The 17,027-nt window shown below is 50.8% G+C and overlaps 6 protein-coding genes across 6 annotated transcripts; 2 read left to right on the forward strand and 4 right to left on the reverse strand.

Moving 5' to 3' along the window:
* Positions 1-317: 317 nt before the first annotated feature.
* On the forward strand, positions 318-2,287 carry A1O9_02026 (uncharacterized protein; the record flags this gene model as incomplete). Its single annotated transcript, XM_013407601.1, has 3 exons — positions 318-788; positions 843-1,296; positions 1,356-2,287. The coding sequence occupies 3 exons, from the start codon at positions 318-320 to the stop codon at positions 2,285-2,287; spliced, it is 1,857 nt and encodes a 618-aa protein (XP_013263055.1).
* Positions 2,288-2,747: 460 nt separating this feature from the next.
* Positions 2,748-3,797, reverse strand: A1O9_02027 (uncharacterized protein; the record flags this gene model as incomplete). Its single annotated transcript, XM_013407602.1, has 1 exon — positions 2,748-3,797. One exon carries the CDS (start codon positions 3,795-3,797, stop codon positions 2,748-2,750), a length of 1,050 nt encoding a protein of 349 aa, XP_013263056.1.
* A 1,081-nt stretch (positions 3,798-4,878) lies between these two features.
* Positions 4,879-5,313, reverse strand: A1O9_02028 (uncharacterized protein; the record flags this gene model as incomplete). The annotated part of the gene is made up of 1 exon (XM_013407603.1): positions 4,879-5,313. A coding segment is annotated over one exon (435 nt), but the record flags the coding sequence as incomplete, so codon positions are not given.
* A 5,529-nt stretch (positions 5,314-10,842) lies between these two features.
* Positions 10,843-12,517, forward strand: A1O9_02029 (uncharacterized protein; the record flags this gene model as incomplete). The annotated part of the gene is made up of 2 exons (XM_013407604.1): positions 10,843-11,089; positions 11,139-12,517. The coding sequence occupies 2 exons, from the start codon at positions 10,843-10,845 to the stop codon at positions 12,515-12,517; spliced, it is 1,626 nt and encodes a 541-aa protein (XP_013263058.1).
* A 131-nt stretch (positions 12,518-12,648) lies between these two features.
* A1O9_02030 (uncharacterized protein) lies at positions 12,649-14,569 on the reverse strand (the record flags this gene model as incomplete). Its single annotated transcript, XM_013407605.1, has 5 exons — positions 12,649-13,375; positions 13,435-13,565; positions 13,646-13,935; positions 13,992-14,490; positions 14,540-14,569. 5 exons carry the CDS (start codon positions 14,567-14,569, stop codon positions 12,649-12,651), a joined length of 1,677 nt encoding a protein of 558 aa, XP_013263059.1.
* A 624-nt stretch (positions 14,570-15,193) lies between these two features.
* A1O9_02031 (uncharacterized protein) lies at positions 15,194-16,961 on the reverse strand (the record flags this gene model as incomplete). Its single annotated transcript, XM_013407606.1, has 4 exons — positions 15,194-15,643; positions 15,703-15,813; positions 15,890-16,553; positions 16,609-16,961. 4 exons carry the CDS (start codon positions 16,959-16,961, stop codon positions 15,194-15,196), a joined length of 1,578 nt encoding a protein of 525 aa, XP_013263060.1.
* Between the last annotated feature and the right edge of the window lie 66 nt (positions 16,962-17,027).

Raw genomic sequence — 17,027 nt, forward strand, 5'->3', positions numbered from 1 at the left:
TGTATACTGTACGTCGAGCGCTGTACGGTGGAGCACTCCGCTTTTTTACACACTCTCTCTCCATTCCCTGCGGGTTCCCTCCACCACCGGCGTCAACATCAGTAACAAGGAGTTGAATTAGTCTCCCACAGCTAGCAACAACAGATCTTCTTCTACTTTTCAGCCTAGCCTACGCACTTACTGGGCCCACTGCGCACAGCCAGATTCTTCTCGCCCAACCCAGAAGGCTCTCAGAATGTCCGACTTTTGCGCATAAGCCAAACATCCGATTGAATACCACTCACAGCACAAGTGACCGTTGCGGCTTCATCTACGCCATGGACTATTCTGCTGTCTCGAGCGATTCCGACGCTCTTCACGGCGCATCTCCCTGGGGTTCTTCTTCTCCTCGAGCAGACCGATCTTTCCCAAGCCCCTCCGACCCTCCCGACTCACCCGCTCCAATTCGAGGCCATTCCTATTCCCAATCACAAGATAGCGTCCCAGAAAGCCCATACCCTCCTCCAGCGCCCAGCGAGATCAGCGAGTCTACTACATTGATTGATCCTAGCGTTTCTCAGCAGGCGGCTTACCAACCGGATTCTGTTCAGTACGGCCAGTCAAATCACCAAGACAACCAGGCTCCAGCTGTTGGCCAACAACAGCAACAGTATCAACAGCGACCAAATGCAGCAAGATATCATAGCACTAAACAGCACAGGCCCGTTGCACAGTATAAATTACAAGCCAAGGTGACAGCCTTGGAACGAACCGGGCGCAAAGACCCTGTCATCAGATTTGATGTACATGTATGATTGGCTTGAATGAATTGGTAGAAAAAACATAACTGACGCTTTCATCAGACGAATTTACCCAAGTTTCGAACAACTCAGTTCCGGGATGTCCGTCGAACTCATACCGAGTTCATCAAACTGGCAGATCATCTCATCTCATCCAATCCGGAGGCGCTAGTTCCCGCGGTGCCTCCTAGCCTCACGTCCGCCGGTGCGGGCACTGACGAGGACGAGGCTCGTGTGAAGAATTCCATTCAGAGATGGCTTAATGTTGTTTGCAGCAATGACGTGCTCATGCGAGACGAAGAAATGGTCTTCTTCGTCGAAAGCGATTTTGGCTACTCCCCTGTGGTTAGGATGAAGCAGCCTGCAACCGGAGTGAGGCGCAAAGTCCTGAAGCAATTCGCACCACCTCCCGACGATACGCCTGAGCTGCACGAAGCTCGACCTGTGGCTAAAATGTTCTACCTAGGCTCGCTTGATACTGGCCAAAAGTTGGAAAAAGTTGTCAAAGCGAGAAGAGGTACAGTCCCTCCCTTGCATTCCATATGCAGTCATAATGCTAACATTACATTTTTTTAGCCCTTGGACTCGCTGAATCATCCCTGGGCGAGAAACTTGGCCAAATGCATGTTCAAGAAACCCACCCTGGCTTGTCGGTCGCCTATCGCAAACTAGGCCGCATCATCCAAACCACAGGGGATTACCACGCTGCTCAAGGCACAGCCGAAGCCACCACCCTCGGAGATTCACTCTCCTATCATTCCAACGATGCTTTCATCGTCAAGGAAACCCTGACGAATCGTCACATCTTACTCCGGGAGCTCCTGCAGGCGGAGGCAAGCCGGCGGACCAAAGAAACTGCGGTACACCGCTTGAAGGCCAGCAGCAGTGTGCGCCGCGAGAAAGTCGATGAAGCAATCTCCGCCCTCGATGAAGCCACCAGCCAGGAAAACTACCTCCGCGCCAAGACACAGCGCGTCACCGCGAACCTACTTCTCGAAAAACGGCGCTGGTTCGACCGCACGAGCGAGGAATTTCTCTTCTCGCTCCGCGAGTACGTCGTACGACAGATTGAGAGCGAACGGCGCGCTCTCGCAACCCTGGAGTCCGTGAGGCCCGATATTCGGGCCATCGACGCCAGCGGTGGTCTCAGCCGCCTGGGACGGGAGAACCATCCACCGATCCGCCGTGTCAGCCTTGCCAGCAGTCAGGGGGCCAAAGGAGACGCGTGGTCTGGCGTGCCGCGCTCGCGCGAAGCTCTTAATCGCTCCATCAGTGGCACGTTCGGCGCCAGCGGGATCCCGGAACGCGACGAGGGCGGCATCTACGCTGCTGCGCCTGGTGGGGCATCACAGGACGCAGACGGCGGTAACGGCGCCACTGAGGGAGGGCGGCCGCGCTCGGGCACCGGCTCGGCCAGCCTTACTAGCGTCAAGGAAACGGCCAACGAGGACGACGACCGCGTCGATGCTAGGAACGCTGCGAGCCGTTTGGCTCAGAGCACTTTCTAACCTTCTACTGAGTGGTGGCGGGCTGGCTCAGCCGTGCTGTACGTACAGCGAGGTTGAGGGAGGTAAAGCTCGTGGTGGGAACAGAGGAGACATGGCGCAGAGAAGGAATACCTTCTCTCTCTTGTCCTCCCGTTTTTGATGTTAAGGGCGGGATGCTGCGCCTAGATGGGGATTGGGCCCGAGATGCTCTTGATCGCAACCCACTCAAAGTGGGGGTTCCTACTAGTCACAACTCCTACCTAGTTAGAACATTCGTCACGTATCGCGTAGGATTCACATTGATAATTCCTCTCTAGAAATGGAAGCGGAACAAAATTGGAAAGTTCGCATGTCAAAGTCTCAGCCCCAACATGTTAAGTCGATACTTAGTCCTACAGTACATGCCCAATTTCTCTCATTACCCAATCAACTTATCAAGTCGCCAATTGACACTGGAATGTTCCGTGGAGACCAACCTGCTCTAGCTATCTCTCCTATCCCGAAGGTAATTTGGAAGGAACTCATCCTCATCGGCCATGGCGAGCATTTTGCAGCTTTTAGTGAGATACTTCCTTCCTGCTTCCTCCCTCCGAGTCGTCCATGCTGCTCCCGTCTCTGCTCCAGTTGGTTCAGGGTAAAAGCATGGCTTCCCATCAGAAGGTTGCGGTTCTGGAGAAGATTGTGTGGTGACGGTGGGAATGGTTCTAAGACCCGTGCTGGGGCTATTACTAACACCAGTGCTGGCTCGACTGTTTCTCTCACTTCCAATTGCTCCCCATGGACTTGAGAGACCGAAGGGACGCGGGTTCAACCAGTTGTCGTTGATATCTTGTTTGGTCAGGAAGAGATTGATTTGATTTTGAAGAAAGGTATTCTGTTGTCGAACGGTGCGAAGGGAGTAAACTTCTTCATGGTATTGGTCCCGTTCCAATTCCAGTTGCTGACTGCGCTTCTGTAAGGCAGCGTGTTGATCGAGACTAGCGGCGAGAGCTTTTTCCAAAGCTTGCTTCTCAGCAAGACGTGTCTGCACTTTGGCAAAATGGAGGTCGTCGTTGGATATAGTGGTGACTGGAGCTTCTGGCTGGGACTGGGAGCGAGGCGTAACTGTTGTGGTGGAGGTACTATCGCTGGACTGAAGACGCAATGTCTGCTGGGCCCGAATGAGGTTTCTACCCGCCATTGCAGGCCCGCCTGGGAATAGTGTGAGAGGTTTGTCGGTGTACATTCCAGTGTCGTGGTGCGCATATGCACATTCTTCAGGGGATTTGCTGCAAGAGCCTGTCTTCCAATAATAGCAAGTCAAGTGCTTAACGTTACGAGGGTCCGATGATACCTTGTGAGAAGAGCTCTTGATATTTGTGGATGAGTTGAGGCGAGCGCGATGTTTGGTACCAGTTGGGAAGCGGCCTTGTGCGCGTGGACCTTTGGGCGGCTTTCGACCAGGAACAGGCGCAGAAGCAGAGCGAGACTCGCCTTGTCTGTTCAAGCCGGCGCCAGAAGGACGAGAAGGAGGATCTGATGATTCCGGCATGTTGATGTAGTAATGGGAGAGCGAGATGAGACACCAGTGTAGGGGCGGAGGTGTCGAGGCTGATTACAAAACTAGAGTCGTTGTAAACTGGGGAGGCCTGTTGAAGAGGACTCTAAACAAGAGTAGCACTGAATTGATGGGGAAAACGAAGGTGTAGAGCGACAGGCTCTGGTTGGTGAGTATCTTGATGGACACCACAAACCAGGCTGAGTTGGATTGAAACGACTACTGACCCCAACAGAGGCTTGTGAGCTTTTAGTGTGGGTACAAGGCGGGGAAGACTTACAATGTATTGTAATTAGTATTAAGTTTGTAAAGGGCGATGTAGCAGCGCTGATGGCAGCGCTGGCTATGGGAAAATGGATGTAATGGGAAGAGGTGTGATGTAGAAAGGGTGTATTGTAAAGAGATGTGAAGGGATGGATGCGATCAAGTTGGTGAACGAGCTGGGAAGTGAAGGGCTTTTATATCCTGTGAAATGTGAAGGAGGACAAGAGGTGGAGGGGGAGATGGAAGAAGAGATGGACTGGTGAGGACCTCAGGTCGTGCCTTCCTCCTTCTCTTCCTTCTCTTCCAGTGAGGACCTGTGACTTCCTCTCCCAGCAGCAGACAACCGTGGAAGGTGCGAGTGGAGGGCACTTACCCTGTACTATTGTACGGTCCCTCCTCCAATCGTCAAGTTCCTCTGATCAAAACGAGTGAGTAGGCACAGTCTTCTAGCCTCAACTTCTATAGAAGAGGGTTTGTACCAGACACTGAGTAGGATCCGTGGCTGCTAGTGCTTTCGCTCGTCCGGCACCCCTGGTCGATAGTGAAGAAAACACACAATGGTCCGAAGTCGCGCCTACAAAGGGCAGCATTCACTGGTTGCACCGGACTGCTTCGTTTTCATTTCGTTCTATTCCTAAACAGTGGATACTTGTGAATTCCATTTCTTGCTTCAGAACTCAATATTTGGGTGCATTGCTGTCGCCTTGAGCCTGACTGCAACGGGCAAACCGAATAGCGAGTATGTACCACCAAGTCATCGAAACAACGGATGGCGGTTTACACTTTCAGCAGAGCAATGCATGGTCTCGTCTCAAAGTTTCGATCTGCAGGCATTGTTTGTTCCCTGCTCCATCTTCCACTTGTCGACCTTGGCTTGGAACTCATCCCCGAATCCAGCTTGCCTCGTTGCGCCATCCTCGGGAACAACAAACCAGGGTGCCTTCTCCGACAAGAAGATATGATACGTGATGCCAGGAATCGGGGGGTCTGCTTCTTTAATTGTCCCTAGCGTCAACCCGATCCTCTCCCTCTCGAACAGGTACATCATCGAGATGGCAGAGCCACAGATTTTGCAATATCCGCGCTCTGCAAACTCACTTGAGGCCCAAATATCGGGAGGCTGTGTCCACGAAACACTGACCGAGTCATAATCGGCGAAACCTAGGAATGGCCCTCCAGATACTCTCTGACAGGCTCCACAATGGCACGCGTTGACTGCCAGTGGTTTTCCTGCGGCGACTCGGTACTGGATCCGCCCACAAGCACATCCCCCTTTGATCATGCTTCAAGATCCTTTATTGCTTTGTCCTGGACACAGTCTCGTTGGATCTAGAATGATGTTGGCAAGGCTGCCGTTGTATCCGATACCAAGCAGTTGCCCCCCAAAGTAAAGCAGCGTTTTTTATTACTACTTCAGTCACAAGTTCTTTCACCCACCGCACAGACTTTGCAACGCACTGTGGGGAAAGAGAGGACCTGACGGTTGTGACGGTGTGATGGTGCGAGATTCAGAACGGAAAGGTGAACGACCAATTTCCAGAGGGGATGGACGCGTTGATATCACTAGCCCCGCGCGTTTGGTTGCCCCGTACTGACGCAATCCTTGCAACCCACTTACAAAAAACGCAGGGGTCCATACATTCCGCTGATTGGTTGTGGCGTACCCGACCATTTCGAGAGGACAAAGATCGAAATCTAAACATGTGGGCCTCGATGTCTACAAACTACTACGAGTAGGAGCAGAAAAAGCCGGAACCTCGAAGCTCGGTGCAGAATACCATTATGTGGAGCACGTACACTGTGTGAAAGGACTCTTCACGACGTGTCTCCATGGTTCAAGCCAAAGCACTGCCAAACATTATGCCGCGTGGGGAGATTCTCTGTCCTCTGACGCAATCGGGTATCCTTTCCGCCAGTACGTGGTTCAAGGCCAGGCGAAGTAATCGGGGCCAGCCGCTGCTAGCCGGCTACGCCCACAGTTCAGATCTTGGTGGGTCTTGGATGTACCATGTTCCACTACAAGATCGCAGGCTCAAGGGAATGAACCTTGTTCAAGGCAGCCCAAGGCCAAACCCTCGTCTTCGAATTCACGGTATCTCTTCCTGTTCCAATAACCAGTACTTCGAAACAGCAGTGTGGCTCGAACCCACTGAACAGCTCAGCTTGACGTTGGTCAAGACGTCCAAAATTCGTTGGCGTAAGTCCTACAGTATTTGTGTACTAGTATTGTGATGGAACCGGCACGCGAGCTTGGAATAACAGGGCAGTACCACGTATGTAAAACCGCGTATTTAAGTTTAGACATGGGTGTGGGTAGCAAGGGATACCAGCGAACCTCGGGAATCCAGTCGATCACAAGTCAACCTGCAGTGCTCAACGCTCTGGACTTAATCGCGTGGTACAATGTATTCCCCCAGGCATCAGCGGCAAATTCTCAAGCCAGTGGCATTTTGTCCAATGAGCAAAGACTACCAGCTGAGCTTCCTCCGGTGCTTGTGAGTCGTCACACTGAGGCTCTGAAGGACGGCTTTCCCAGAGCGACATGCATGCTGTCGTCAAGACTCAAAGCATTGAGTAGAGGGGAATTTTCCGCACAGAGGCATATTATGCTGTGGCTGAGCCTGTAATACCATGAACCAGAAACATTGCAGTAAACCCCCTGTCCCGTTTCCTGCGCCGATGAGAGTTGAATAAAAACTAAACTAGTACTAACTAGCACCACGATCTTCGAGCCCAGAGTGAGTAGCGCGGATTCTGTTCACTCATAGCCTATAGGAAGACACAGAGCTCTGTGGAGCTGATGCTCTCTTGATGCTCCATTGGTGCTAAGCGGTGAGCACGCCACCCTTGACCTTTTCCTCCACTTGAGAACGAGACAAGTTCTCAAGGTTCAGGTAACTGGCGAACCAGGTTCTAGCCTTTATTACGGGAGGGGTTCGAATAAAACGAGAACGCGGCCAATACAGGGCTTTATCAGCATCATACCAGTTCCCTCAATAGACTGCCCCATTCCCCTAGGAAAGGGAGTGTGAACTGGGAATATGCACCTAAAGTGGAGAGGCTTGGGATGCCTACAATTACAAAAACCTAGCAATCAAAGACGCCGACTGATCTGGATGTCCCCCGTGAATTGGGCCAAGACCTTACTTAAGGGAAGAACGGAACAAGAGTGCGTATTTACGACTCAATTAGCGATACTGGGAAGGCCTGAGGACAGAACTTCGATATATTGAGTCATTGGTCTCTGAAGGGGATCAAGGATTGCCAGGCCGCAGAACGTGCAAACCCAGCACCACAAAAACACCCAAACGAGCAATGTGATCAGAGAGTGGCAGATTTGCCATGTTGGGCGGACGTCGATGACTTCATGCAAGCTGTGGAACAAGAGGGTATCAGGAGTCTGATTGTTCTTCTCCAATTTCGAGGGCCAATATTTGCAAGGGCGTCATGCTATACATGTTAGGGCGGTTGTCATGTACCGCAGTCCTGTCCTCATATGCCTCTCATTCTCCTTCATTGAGCCCCTTTACAAGAGTGCATACTGAAAGTGACGAGGCAATAGCTGCACCTGCGGGAAGCCAAGCGGTAGATACATCACACAAACCATTGTGTTAGTTGCTAGGAATGTCATAGAAAGATGCTAAGGCAACCAGCGCCGGAAACTAGACCTATATAATACTCGGCCTATGTAGCTTTCGGCCGTGCTAACTCGCCCTTCTGTTGGCATTCTGTACTGAGACATTCCCGGCCTCACCAGATTAGGTGCATTGTTGTATCGGCAGAAAACATCCTTTAACTTGTCCGATACCCTTGAGCTGAAACCGACTTTTCACTTTTCGGGAAATCGTCACATTTTGACGTCTCCAGTGTCGACGTCCACCTAATAGATTCTTGAATTGCAATAACTAGTGTGGACGTGCTCACAACGCTGGAGTGGAATGCCGGGCCCACAGTGCATGGCCGAGCTGGGAGTGCATGCGCGGTGACGAGCAAGACTACCAACGTGGAATTAAGCACCTGTGGACTACTAGTAAGCCTTCTCACGAGGTTGATCCTCATCTAATTGGGGCGTTCGATGCAGATAAGTATCGAGGGTGGGTTTGAGCGATCGGGTGCGCCCGACCTTGCATCGGACTCCTTAATAAACTCAGTAAGGACGTCTTCGTATTTGGCCATGATCTATCACTGGAGAAACATTGCGCTTCCAGCTATTGTACAATCTCGAGCCATTCACGAACTCTCATTCCGCCCAAATCATCCTACAAGAGGCTGCAATTCGAATGCATGCCGCCCAAAAACACGACCTTCTGAACAGCATAAACGGGGCGTTTTCCACATCCTGGCGAATAAATCATTTCCTTAAGAGGTACAGGATGTAGTACCTTGTGGCCTCCTCGCGTTCTTGTATCACCTGGTCTAAAAGTTTCTGACTTTTCGTTGGACCTCTAGCCATAATCTTGGTTTTGCCGTCCGTTGAAATTGGAGCCAGGCGCCCCACGGATAGCTACTTCTGCCTTGAGTAGCGATTGAGAGTAGTACGGAGTATGTAGAGAATCCTATGGATATATTTGAATCTACAATATTCCGTCTATGCACACTACCGCCACTATTGATCCGTGACTAGCTTCTCACAAGCACGTTCGATGATGCATTAAGAGCATGTTGCAAGAGTCTTTGACTACACCATTGTCAAGACACCTGGACACCAAATCATGATAGTACGATTAAGCATCTTGCCGACGCGTATGGAAGTATTCATGACGATTGGCGACGGATGATACACGACACATGCCCTGGACGCGAACATGATACGGCCGCAACCGATTTCGGGGCCGTATGTTCCCAGTTCGATGAAAGTTTCGCCTCCTCGCAATTGCATAAGATCCAGGCCCGCTCCCTAATAAGAGTTGACAATGATAACGGCCGGTTTGAATTCAGAAAATCCTCCTTTTGTTGTGTTGAAGCAAGTATGATCGCTTGGTCGGCATGTGTTTCAGCCTTGCCGTTACTCCTTGTTAACAACCATACTGTGCAGTTGTTGTTGTGAACCACAGAGAGTCTTCATTTATCTTACCCTCTTTAACCCCATCGATGCCCGAAATCCCTTACTCAAACCAACGTCTTGTAGGGACTATGCAAAGTCGCAAAGCTTGGACTAGGCTTGCAAGTGATGCACGGAAGCAATGCGCAGTGCTCCAGTGCTGGACTTCTTTCTGACCTCGGTGTATATGCAAGACGTGACCACATTTGTGGGCTATCCATTTCACGAACAGCTTGAATACGATCAACTTGTTCACATGCTCTTCAGCCTTCCTCATCGCAGTGACTTTGTTCCTAAAGGATCGAATCAAGAAGTTGAAGTCCAGCTTCAAAATTGCGAGGAAGTCTTACAGGCTGTGTAGGAGGTTACCGAAGCGATTCTATTCCTCAAGATGCTGAATTTGGTGCTATTCTTGGGCTAACAGTTGCCCTTTTGGTTTTGCGCAGCAACAGAGCTATCGTAATCATGATAAACAGAGATGAGGCTCGAGTTCTCTGGCCCTTCGCGACAGAAACGCACCGGCTGCCACCTTGATCGTATCACCCCAGAATTGACGACTTCCAGTAGTACACATACCTACTTGTTATCTTCTTAGGCGTTGCTACAACAGGTGTTTAAACACGAATCGAGAGCTTGCGAGGTTCGAATGATGGGGCTAAGAGTTTCTGATTTCGTTGAAGCTGAGGTAGCTAGGCTGCCTCGGCACAAGGAACCCTCCCGAGCAAGCTCTTCCTTCGTTATTGACGGCTACCAACGCCGGGAGCTCTCGTTTCGAGCATTTGACTCCCAGATCTGCAAGCCATCTCTTCGAAGAGACACAAGCAAATTAAAAAGTGACAGGGTCCCAAACGGTTGAAGGACATGAGGGTCCTGAAACTCTACTTAGCAAAGGTGATGCAAGACGATGAGTCTGCGTCGTTGGCCAAAACGCCGAGGCGAATAGAAGTCCACTCAGCTTAAACAAAAGAGGGGTGTACGGTTGTGGTAGCCCTCAGGTGCTATATCCGTTGCAGACTCAAGGCCTCAGGCTTTCGAGCATAGAAGCGGTGAGAAAGCTACTCGAAGCCCTGAGAGAATCGAGGCGACACTTAAGGCGGCAAACTGGGGGATCATTGAGCCTGGTTGCATGGTACTTGAATAGAAGTGGCAAGGAAAAATCCCAGCGTGGAAGGCGAGGCTCAGCGTAGTGTCACTGGCGAACCCCAAATAGGAGTAAACGACCAAATGCAGGATTGGGATAAAAGATTGATTCATGTTCGGTATTCAGCTAACTGTACCTTGTTGACGTTTGCCGACCTGCCTAAACAGGGAATTTCACATATCTCAGGGCCCGCTTTTATCGACTTGCCTCCTCTGGGAAACTCCTTGAACTGCTCTTTTGACTGTGGGATCACTTGGCCAGGGACGAAGCCTTAGCAGGTCGTATTCTTTGCCATATCTCGGAAACGTCGCACTGGTGGCCTGGTATTTCCCAATGTGGCTGTGAACTGCGGCGAGGATTCCACGCTTTGTAGGCGCAAGAGTGACAACGGCCATGGGAGCTGCATCGTGGTCTGAGTCTGATTGAGGGTCTTAACGGTTAGGGTTCGGCCTAGAGGATGTAAAACTCTTCATCCGCCTATATTATACATAACTCTTGGTGCTGTCAGGTTTCAAATCCGTCTCTTCAGCATCGCAGCATCCTGCACCGCCCAGATCAGACAACACAATTCCGATCTTGGCCCTTGCCATACAATGACGATCATCAACAGTCTATCCTCCAACAATGCTGTCAAGTTTGACTACATTATTGTCGGGGGAGGGACAGCGGGCTGTGTAATTGCGAGTCGGCTGTCAGAATACCTGCCTGACCACCGAGTCCTTATGATCGAAGCGGGTCCAAGTGATCTCAACGACAAGCGTGCTCTTATCCTCAAACAACGAGTCGAGATGCAAGGTACAGACTTGGAATATAGATATAACTCCGTTGAGCAACCAAGAGGTGAGAACACTAGCTGAATCGTTGTCGCTGGCACCAATTTGGTACATAGGGAATAGCCACATCATACACGCTAGAGCTAAGGTCCTCGGCGGATGCTCAAGCCATAATGATATGGTTTCACTTCGGACTCCGAAATACGACGCTGTTACTTGGGAGCGCTTAGGCTGTAAAGGCTGGTCGTTTGAGACTTTTACACGCTTGCAGGACAAACTCCGACTTCAAACATATCCTGCCGCACACCCTCGCGATCGTAATGATCTAAGTAGAGATTGGCTCACCTCGGCTCAGAAATCCACAGGGCTACCCTTCATTCCAAGCTTCAATGATGCCATCTCTTCACCAAAGGGACTGGCTGCTGGTGCTGGTTGGACTCCGCTTTCATACAACCCAGATAACGGCCATCGAGCAAGCGCGAGCGTAGCCTACATTCACCCCATCCTGCGGGGAGAGGAGAAACGGCCGAATTTGACTATTTTGACTAATGCTTGGGTCAATCGGGTGAACGTTCAAAACGGCGTTGCTGTAAGCGTTGACGTTGAGTGTCAAGGTGGGTCAAGAACAGTTGTACAAGCGGGTGCAGAAATAATTCTATGTGCTGGAGCATTTGATACCCCTAGACTCATGCTACTGTCCGGCCTCGGGCCTCGCAAGCAACTGGAGTCCATCAAGATACCAGTGGTGAAGGACATCCCCGGCGTTGGCGAAAACCTACAAGACCACCCTTGCTCAACGGTGGTCTTCAATCTCCACAAACCAGTTCCATTAACAACCGCAACACATTCGGACGTGATCGGACTGTTCCGTCACAAGCCTGAAAACTATGCTGGTAATGACGGAAGGATCCCAGATACCCTCATGCATGTATGGGCTCTAGAGTTCTGCTCGGAAACTAGTCGCATGGGATACCCTGTGCCGGAGAACCCGTTCTGTATGTTGCCTATCATACTACGGCCCGAGTCAAAAGGACGGGTATACCTAATTTCTAATGATCCCCAAGAGCCACCGGCCATCGACTTCAGATATTTCGAAAACACAGATTATGACGGAGAGTTGCTTGTAGCAGGTATCAAGACGGCGAGGAGGATAGCCCAGACGGAGCCATTCAAGAGCTGGATCAAGGAGGAGGTTGCACCAGGGCCGAATATTGTGTCGGACGAAGACCTTGACCAGTACGCCCGCTCTGTCTCACATACTATGTACCATCCGGCATGTACAGCGAAGATGGGCGACATCGAGAATGACCCCCTGGCCGTGGTCGATCCCCAGCTCAGGGTGCGTGGTGTGAGGAATCTGCGTGTTGCTGACGCGAGTGTCTTCCCCACAATGGTAACTATCAATCTGATGTTGACAGTACTGGCTGTCGGCGAACGAGCTGCGGAACTTATTGCTGAGGACGCGGGCATGGCCGGACTGCAATCTAGGTTGTGAAAGGCAATGGATGTTTCGCAAGGTCTCATAGTGCTGCAAGAGCGTGTGTATTTACTCCTTGACATGATGCGTAGCTGATCTCGAGGAGTTCCTTACCTTAAACAATCAGATACAGATGTGGCGCCCATGAATCAGCCGAACAAAAATCCACAGCCATCCAACTGTTTGCTGTCTATCACACTTCCCCACCACACAGTTGGGTCGCTGGCATTTAGATCTCTTTGTGCCCAAATTTCCTGCAAAACTGAATATGCATCGGGAAACAATGAGTATCTAATAGTTTTGCACCATGTGTCACAAAATTCCTGAACGAAGGACCTTGAGTAAGAGTCTAGCGATTCGGAACCGGCCACAAAAACCGGGAAGAGTAATTGTTTTCTCATTGGAGAGTCGGGTCTGCAGCACCGTACGCTGTCCAAAACCAGCCTCGAAAGTGACGTGAATTCAGAGAGACGGATTTGGCTGGTGGGATCCCATTTAAAAACCCTGGAGATGTAGAGCAGTAGAGCGTACTTCCAGGCGTTCGCGGCGTTGTAATAGTCGTGCCAGCATTCAATCAGTTCTTCGGCGCCATCCTCTCCTTGCGGTGCTAAACCTCCTCCTGGATACTCTCGAATACTTTTTTCGAGCTCCAGTACTCGGCTCATGTCAAACACGGCGTATTTGAACTTGGATATCTGTCTCTTCTCGCTGGCGATCTGAGTCAACTCTCTGCAGTAGCGGAACAGGTCTTTTGGTACACCACTTATTGTGAAAATGTCATATGTCGCGCCGTTATGTTCTTCAAGCGCAAAGTCGTAATAGAACGATGAAAATACGGGGTTCGAACGCGCAACGAGTGCGATACTACAATCCCACCTAGAAATAATTGATCAGAGCCCTAAGTTCAGGGAGGACTGGCAGATAGATATACTAACCAAACAAACATCATCAACTGTGCTCGGGCCCTAGGCGAAGCCGCTGTGAGACTTATACCCCCCATGGACTCGATTTTATGGTAGGCATTCGCTAGGCGCGCACCCCACGGCCCAGAAGCTGATAGGAAAGCCTATTAGGTTAGCCACGAAGTTACACTAGTGGGACTATAGTGCTCATGAGTAGCCGAGGAGTTGCACTGGGTAGGCATACATCCAAAGCAAAGAGAATAAAGATAGTATCAAGCAAATGCCTTTTGGCGGCGGTTGAGGCAGCTGACGAAGTTATCGCATAGCATTCTGCTGCTGAGTGCTTGTAGATGGTTATTTGGTCGGTCAACGAAGGTCCAGGCAGTTTGTCGCTGAGTCGGCTCACATGCTCCAAAGAGAACGCAAGCATGGCGTGCAGTAAGTGCTTCGGCTCTGCCGAAACGCTTCGTAGGCACCGGAGTGGATTCTCGGGGAAATCATGCGTGAAAGGGAGAGTGCAAAGCTCCGAATCATCTCGAAGAGGTCAGCCTGAAATGCCACCAAAGTGCGCGGAATAAATAGATACGTACAAAATACAAGTAACTCTGCAGGCTCCAGAGCTAAGAGCAAGGACTGTCCAAGGGAGCTAGTTGACACGATGTCTTTCGTCGAGGCTGATACACTTTCGTCATAATCATCGTCATTATCGTTGTCGCCTTCGCCTTCTTGTTGTTGCCGTGCAATGCTCCCTGAGACCGATGGCAGATCATGTGGATCATTGTCATTTCCGGTGCTGAAGTATGCAACACAACTATCCAAGATGGTTTCAAGACCTGCGTCAAAGTCATTGGCGGTGTCCGCGAGCGACGCTTCAAGACTTAGATAAGGCTCGACGACGAGTTCCGAGGGTGATTCAAATTCACCTATATGCTCTTGGTCTTGTGACTGAGATCTCCGTCCATCAGCTTCAAATGGCTGTGCACCGTTTTCAGGAGCATGTTGTGCCGTGGATTTCGATGGAACCGGTCTGCGACCTGTCTGTGTCTTCCTAGGCTTGAATCTAAAAGAGCGGCAACCATTGTCTACAGGCTGCCACTGTGGATTAGACGACTGGATGCTGAGGGACCTGTTTTTGTACTTCCCTCGCGAGGTAACTCCAGGAAGCCATCGAAGCCGTCTTGGGTACCCCTGACAGATATCTGAGTACTGAGAACATGTGCTACACCGGTATCGCGTCCTATCACAGACACGCTGCGATGCGGTGCAGTTCAAGCAGTCCAGCAGTTCCTGTCGCTTTGAGACCCCCACAAGCATTACTAACTAGCTAGATAGAGTGGTTCCACGGGCTGCTGGGTCTGGGGAGAGTTTGAAGCATTCCAGCATCGAGGAGGGAGGTGCGACAAGAACCAACCCAAGGAAAGTGATAAGAAATCACTGGGCTAAGGTTTTAAGGGTCTTCGACGTGTGGCGGGAAAGTAACTCAATGTACAGCAAACCAGCCGAGATTGTGCGAGATAAGGGCGAGAGAGTTATCAATATGTAAAGAAGAGGGCCGCGCGAGAGAATCTCCCCTAACTATCTGCGTTCTCGGCGTTCGGTCTCCTTCGTCCCCCGGGGTCGCTCGGCTCTCTTAATGGCTTAGATCCACTACTAACCCCGCATTTCTATGTCGTCGAATTCCTCGATGGACACTGCACGGAAGGTATCGTCTGTTCACATTGTTTTCTTCATCATTCCAGTTTCTCTCTATAATATCCATCTCTGCGTGGCCTGTGCGAAACTATTCCCATCTTCACATCTTGGTTTCGCCCTGGTCAGAACTTCCGAAGATTGTATCCGTCACATTTGCGTGAACCGCGGCTTGTCGTCTCGCGTTCATCAACTCAAAGTCCACATCAGGCCCTCTAAATTTCCTCCTTTTAGTAGTAAACCAGAATACCAGGACCATCGAGACTAATCCTGCACTGACTACTGACATGTAATTCATGTTCTGAGGGTCTACTGGCCGGATGATTGGAAAGCATGCCAGAATATCGATGAGAACCACCCAGGCGACCGCTATTGCGTTTACAACTGGGCCAAAAATGCCAAGCTGGAAGAAGCGGTTGGGCAAGATTCTGTTCCGGCCTCGGAAGAGTAGAATGGCCTGCGGCATGGCGCAAGAGGTTTGGAGAAACATGATCGTGGCGCTTACCATGGCAGCAAACGCGGTTGTGGAACCCAGGAATATCAACCCGTACAGCTGTCGTACATTTAGCCGTCATCGCACGATCACTAAGCTACACGATGCAGTAAACTAACCGACACAAATGTTGTTGTGAGAAGTATTGAATTGGCTGGCATGTTGAAACGGGGATGCAACCTCCTCCACAGATGAGACCCGGGCAATGCCCCGTCACCAGACATCGCCCACTGTATGCGTGAAGAAGTAGTTTCGGCGCGAGGTCAGCCTCCTCCAGTCTGAATCGCTTGCGATAGACTTACCCACGGCGACCAAGCACCCGAACATGCAGAATGTGAAGACAGAGGTAAGTAATACAGCGGCCGATTTCGATCCTGTTGCTTGAACGAATATTTCCAGCAATGGCAGACCAGTGGGAGTACTTAGTACAGCCGAAAGATCCTTGATCGAATAGAGCAGCGAGCACAAGAAAGGGAATGCCGTGGCAATCCCCATAACCAATGGGTACACAATAACTCTGGGGACATGTTTCGCCGGATTCGCAATCTCCTCACAGAGATGGGCACCACAATCGGTCCCCAGAAAGCCATAGATGGAGTTGACCGCAGCCAGGAGGAAGGAAAAACCGTGGTTTGACCAACCACTTTGACCGTTATCAAAATTCGCAAATAAGAAGTGTGTGGATGCATGGTCTTGTCTACCACATACGAAGAGTGCGATCGTGGTTGCTGACAGTGTCAGGACTGAGAGACTGAAAACCAGCTGGTTGAACTGAGGCAACCAGCGGATGCCGAGGATGTTAACTGCTGCAGCGAGCCAGAGCAAGGATACAAATATCAGGTATTGTTGCCAGGACTGAGGCTCGAATGCCGGATGGCATCCCACAACGATTGCCATAATCAATACGGAGATGAAGTTCGCCACAGAGCCCGCGGCAAGCCACCATCCGATAACGCTGAGGAATCCATTGCTATTGAGATGATCAATATTTGATTCGGGGAGGCTTAGGAACAGGGTAGACTCACAAGAACGAGGCGAATGGCTTATATTCGTCGCTAGCAACTAAATATGACCACAAATATCCGGCCCCAGCGAGAGGATACGCGGAGGACAGCTCGGCCATTCCCAAAGACAAGACCAATGTCATCACCCCAGCGATTGGCAGAGACCATAGCGTTGCTGCAGAGCTTTGGGTCAGGCCGATCCCAACAGAGGCTCCGGCACCAACCCACGTGCAAGTGATACTGAAAGATACAGCCCCAAGAGACAATAACGAAAAGCGTTTGCTCATGCCCTGCCCTTCAGCAGCAATTTGTCGATCGAACCCATCGTTCGAGCTAGGTTCTGCCGTCGTCCCCATCTGTGTTTCCACAGTCATCGCAGCGAGGGCTCAGCGTAGTAGCTGAGAGATGAATTGAAACGCAGTATATGCGACTCTGCGGCC

Source organism: Exophiala aquamarina (assembly GCF_000709125.1).
Source record: "Exophiala aquamarina CBS 119918 chromosome Unknown aczIA-supercont1.2, whole genome shotgun sequence".
Taxonomy (NCBI): domain Eukaryota; kingdom Fungi; phylum Ascomycota; class Eurotiomycetes; order Chaetothyriales; family Herpotrichiellaceae; genus Exophiala; species Exophiala aquamarina.